Source organism: Orycteropus afer, unplaced genomic scaffold, assembly GCF_000298275.1.
Source record: "Orycteropus afer afer isolate SDZICR_OR568_19922 unplaced genomic scaffold, OryAfe1.0 scaffold00070, whole genome shotgun sequence".
Lineage (NCBI taxonomy): Eukaryota > Metazoa > Chordata > Mammalia > Tubulidentata > Orycteropodidae > Orycteropus > Orycteropus afer.
Genome location: NW_006921657.1, coordinates 1,439,826 through 1,445,796, shown reverse-complemented (window position 1 = coordinate 1,445,796; position 5,971 = coordinate 1,439,826). Strand labels below are relative to the sequence as shown.

Below are 5,971 nucleotides of genomic sequence, written 5' to 3'. Positions count from 1 at the left end.
GACTGCTAACCAGAAGGCTGGCGGTTCAAACCCACCAGCCACTCCTCGGAAGGAAGATGGGGCAATCTACTTCCGTAGTGATACTGTCTCGGAAACCCAAGGAGTGGTAGCTCTGAGTCGGGTCCAACTCGACAGCACATAACAACAACAACAACAGTTAAAATGTTAAAATGCTTAGCTGCCAATTGAGAGGTCCTTGGTTTGAACCTACCAGCCTGGAGAAAGTTGTGACAGTCTGTTTCCATAAAGATTTACAGCCTTGGAAACTCTATGGGATAGTTCTACTTTGTCCTTAAGGTTGCTGAAAAACCAAAAACCAAACTCACTGCTGTCGAGTCAGATCCAACTCATAGCAACCCCTCCTTGGGTTTCTGAGGTGGTACCTCTACGGGAGTAGATTGCCCACCCTTCCTTCCGAGGAGTGGCTGTTGAGTTTTGCTATGAGTAATTAACTCATCAGCAATGGATTTTTATATTAGTGCAAGAAAAGGCTGAAGGCCTTTCAGTGACTTAAGAGCTACACATGTAGCAAGTGAAGGTGATTATTATGAGGAATTTGTTGCAAGTAAGAGTTGTTTCAATTGAAAAAGAAAAAAAGATGGGCAAAGTAAGGGCAAATTTACATAATATTAAAGGGCAAATACCAGTTGTCCATAAGTAGAACATTGGTGACCTGGGAATTGCCTGTATATGTATATGGGAGGAATAATAAAGCAAATATTGTGAAATATTAAAAACTGATGAATCTAGATAAACATTAGTAGAGAGTTCTCTGTATTTTTCTTATAATTTTTCTGCTAGTTGAAAATTCTTTCCAAATAAAAGATTTTTTAAAAATCAAGCAAGCCAAGATATTAATGTTCTGGAAATGATTTCATTATAAGGAATGACCAAGATACAGGTGTGTCTCTTAAGACTCCTGAGTGTTTTTGTTTCTACTTAACCATGCTTTTCGGTTTTGGGTGCAGTTTCTATCTTCTGCCTCTTCCACGTCTGCTGATGCTCAGGCAGAGGCAGTGGCAGAGATGATGACCGTGGTCTCCCTTGATGTTGACTCCCAAACTGCTGTGGATCCTCTCTGCTTATCTCTGTGTATATGTGTCAGAATTTAAGGAAGACATCAACAAAACAGGGACCAAAAAAAAAAAAGTGACAGAAGACAGCATTCTAAAATTAACTCAATCCAAACCAAACTCACTGCCATGGAGCGGATTCCAACTCATAGCAACCCCCACTGGGTTTCCAAAGAGGTAAATCTTTACGTAGATAGATCGCCCCATCTTCCTTCTGCAGAGTAGCTGGTGGATGTGAACCGCCAACCTTCTGTTTAGCAGTCAAATGCCTTAGGCACTGTGCCACCAGAGCTCCTTGTATTTTAAAATACACTTGAGAAAAATTTTCTAAGAATATGAATTATGAAGTTGTGTATAGTATTAAAACACACAGTTAACTCAGTGGAGGTAAAGCTACAGAAACATTTAATCTAGTTATTTAGCATTGACCGAATTTTTAAATTATTATTCTCAGTTATATATTGTGGCATTTATAGGAACTAACCATCTACTATCACTTACTTTGTATTATAAATGTATAAATATGTTTTTATTCTGGCTAGCCTGGCTTCTTAACTGAATATGTAGCAAAATTTACATTGTAGTAGACTGAAGAGTAAATTATTTGTTTGTATAAACTCTCTAGAGATGTTTTAAATTTATTATTTTTGTATGTTAAGTAAGCTAAATTTCATTGTTTTGGATAAAGTCACCCTGAGGGGATTATATAATAAATGACACTAAACAAATCTGCTATCAACTGAATTGTTAATGGTTGTTTCCTGTCTACTTTGGGAAGCTCATGAATTTATGAAAGTCTAGAAAATAGAAATAACAATTATTCCCAATCTTTTTCCCTCACACTTTACAAAAAATTTGGGAAGAATTGAGAAACAATGGCTGTAATTTACCTTCAGCTCTTAAGTAGAAGTATCTAATCAGAACTAACAGTGTCATTTTTCTATAAGTAAGGTAGAAGGAGCTCCGCTGGTGTCGTGGATAAGGCATTTGACTGCTAACCAAAAGGTCAGGGGTTTGAACCCACCAGCTGCTGCAAGAAGAAAGATGAGGCAGTCTGCTTCCATAAAGATTTATAGTCTTGGAAACATAATGGGGATCATTATGAGTTGGAGTTGACTCAATGGCAGTGAGTTGTTGTTTTTTTTTCTCTGAAAGTCAGAAAGCTAGAATTTGGTATTCTTTGCTACAGCTATTATAAGCCCATTTCACACCTAAGAAAACTGAGTCTTAGTAAGAGTCATGTGAGCACTGTCTTGTATTTTATTAGGTAAATGCTCAGGTCCATAAGTGTGTCTTAAAATTTAGTTAGTGAGAAACTTCATATACTCATACCATAAATGGCTATTAATCTAGAGTAGCTTTGAATTAGGACATGCTAATGAATACTGTTAAACTGTGTATATTTAATAGCTATATAAACAAGCTTACATCATTACATTTCAAAATATCAGAATGTACAAAAATATAATTGAACTTAAATGGTATTAAACGTCACTCAATCCTTCTTCCATGGTTTAGAACACATTTTAGGATCCTGCAATTTTTCAGGGTTATTATTTTGAAAGGCATTCTCATAATATAGCATTCTCAGTATAGAACATAATGGAGATTGAGCTATACCTAAACTGAATTTATGACAACTCTATTACGTACCTGATATTTTTGTTTACCTATTTGGACTAAGAGAGTGCAAAAAGTAGAAAATAATTCCACTTTTTATTTCAGGACATCGAACTCTGTATGATACCAAAGAATAAAGCATCTCAGTGATCTACACATATATCCAGGAAAAAGGCATAGTAAAACTGCATTCACTTAGAATTTTTAGTAATTTACACCAAGAAGTCATCATTCTTAAGAATAAAGTTCAGAATAACCCCTCCAGTGTAAATTAGGTTTTATTTATAAATAAAGATTTACCCAATCAAAACTCAATAACTTATTCAAATAAGTAATTCAAGGAATTGTGTCTAATGTGGCTTACCATTTAAATGTATTTTAAAATCTTTAAGTCAAGTAATTAATTCTTATATTACCTGAAATGTTTTATAGATATATTATTATATAAAGTAGCCCTTTTATAAATGGTAACAGTGCCATTAACTGAGTTCATTTTACTTATTTAGTGCCTATTTGTTCTGACTTTATAGTTGTAAATTCTTTTTATAGTATGACTTGTACTTAAAAGTAATAGAACTGGATTTCTTTATAAATATTTATGGCACAGACTTTTTCCTAGATCAGTTACAGCCCTTTCTCAATTATCCCAATTAAATTTGCGTGCATCTTTTTTTTTTTTTTTTTTGGCCTGTGTAGCAGTATTTACTGCATGTTGTTGTTGTTAGTTGACATTGTGTCAATTATGACTCATGCAACCCCCTGTGTGCAGAGTAGAGCTGCTCCCTTGGTTTTCCAAGGCTGTGACCCTTCTGAAGCAGATTACCAGGCCTGTCTTCATAAATTCCTCTGGGAGGGTTCAAATTACGAATCTTTTGGCTACTAGCTGAGAGCTTTACCGTTTTCACCACTCTGGAACTCCTACGCACTGCACAATCCCCAGAAAATTTAAGTCTGGTTATTTATGCCCTAACTTGTAATTAATCAAAATCCTGTTAACTGCCATTTAGACCTAGTGTTACAAAATACGGAAAGTTACAGAAAGAGTTTAAATTGATGTTTCTGATATGGAATTTCCTTAGCATCTATAAATCCTATGGTCAAAAGGGATCTTTAAGTGAGTCCTTTTCTTGAATATCAATATTTCTGGTAGGACGATTTCTTTATTAACAAACCTGTGTCTCTTGTTGAAAATATATATTGGTAGTAGGTGGCAGAAGGCAGAAAAAATACACTTTTTAAGATTCTTAAGGTTTTTTATTAAGATATTTCTTAAGATTCTTAAGATCTTCTTTTCTTTCTTGGCCTTAGGCAAGATTGAAGTTTACAAGTCTTTGGCCATGTCTGTCTCCATAAGGGATGCAAATTTGTGATTTCAGAAGTTTCAGCCCCCAATAACAAGTACTATCCAATTGTTTGCAAATGTCCTCTGGGTCAGATTTCATCACAAATAACTCTATTCCACTGTCATGTGCCAAGTGTAAAGTACTGTATTAGGTTACTCTGTGGTCAAAACAACCAAGCCCTAGTCCAGGCTGTCCTAGGACAGATGCCCATTGCACTGTCCTTTTTGTTCTGCCAGTGCATTCAGTAGGGAGCTCTGGTAGCGTAGTGCCCAAGGCACTTGACTGCTAACCAGAAGGCTGGTGGTTCAAACCCACCAGCCATTCCTTGAAAGGAAGATTGGGCAATCTACTTCCGTAGTGATACCATCTCAGAAACCCAAGGAGGGGTCCCTATGAGTAGGGTCCAACTCGATGACACATAACAACAACAACAACATGCATTCAGTGGTAGCTTTCCTTTTTTGCTAGTTGACGGATAGTTTAAAGAAAGTAGTGACTCTGCAAAAGTAACCAGATTAGGTTATTTGTAATAAGCCAATTAAAATCAGTAATCCTTGATATTAGCATGAAGTATTATAACAGCATATTTGTTATATATTTATTGTGCTATTGTGATTTTCTGAAGGGAAAAATAGAAACTCATTATTTCTACTTTATTAATGTACTGCTCTTTAACTGTATCCAAGATTTTACTGCCAGAAACACTGCCAGGCTTGAAACTTTATTATGGACCCTTGATCTAATCCATACAAGCACTTTCTGGTCATAGTTTTTGTTCAAGCATTTATACTGTCCAAAAAGTTAGTATTGCTCCATTTAAAATCACTCCAAAAAAAGTTGAATACCTAGGAATAAGCTTAACAAAACATACAAGCTCTGTATGCTGAAAATTATGAAAAGGCATTGCATGCAGATGACTTTGCATGTTGGTACTGTGCTCGTGTGCAGGATATGAGCTCATACACTGTCACTCTCTTTGAACCATGAGTGAAGAAAAAGCTTCAGACTTAACTAGGTATTGAGCTTGTGTATGTTACAAAGGAAATCAGTTTGCCCTTCTTTGTCTTTAATTGCAGAAAGTGACATCACTTCTTTTGCTGTCTTGGTTCAAGACCAGAAAGAAATTGTTGACACCAATGGAGCTGGAGATGCATTTGTTGGAGGTACAGAATCACTTATTTATATGCTTCTTATATGCTTATTTAATCACTTACTCAATACATAAACATTTCCTTTAACCCTTGTCGCTACCACATAGCCAAGATTTATTAATAACTTTTAATTTCTTCTTTTAAATAATTAACTCCTAAAGTTCTTTCCATGTACTACTATCATTGTGAGTATTATGAGGTGATTTTACTAGAAAAAATATGTGTTTTGTCTGTAAAAATAATTTGTTCTTATGCTGTACCCCAGTCATTTTCACAAGATTAATTGTATCTGTCAGAATATTGCATAAACAAACTGCATCAAGTACAGTATATAGTATATTCATAACCCTTCAGGCTTAAATGTTAACACATTTTTATTTCTAAAAACAAGCTGTGGTGAATATTAAACAATATGCTAATAAGGGTAATGTCTTTTCGATTATATCCTTTGGTTAGAACATCTGTTTCTAACACAATAGTTGGGGGGGGTTAATTTTACTTGTAAAGGGTTAAGTTTTTGCATGGCTCAAATGTAGTAAGAACTGGCAAAATCCATAATGACTAAATTGTTTTCTGAGTGAGTATTCAAAAATAATATCTAGACAATTGGAAGATTCTTGGCTTGATAGCTAATTAGATCAACCTAAAATCTAATTTTGATGAGTCTAAATTCCTTGTAGTTAAGCTAAATTATGGTTACTAGAAAGCTTTGGATTCCTGAATGGTAACCCAGAAGGGTCACTCCTGGTCTCTGTTTCTTTTTCATAACATCAAAGAAAACAAG

General features: G+C 35.1%; 1 protein-coding gene across 1 annotated transcript in view; it reads left to right on the top strand.

The window, feature by feature from the left end:
- The window catches only part of ADK (adenosine kinase), an 853,347-nt gene that overhangs the window by 782,769 nt on the left and 64,607 nt on the right, over positions 1 to 5,971 (top strand). Inside the window, exon 11 of the mRNA XM_042780914.1 lies at positions 5,113 to 5,199. Coding sequence (XP_042636848.1) covers positions 5,113 to 5,199 — 87 coding nt within the window. The remainder of the gene's footprint in view (positions 1 to 5,112; positions 5,200 to 5,971) is intronic.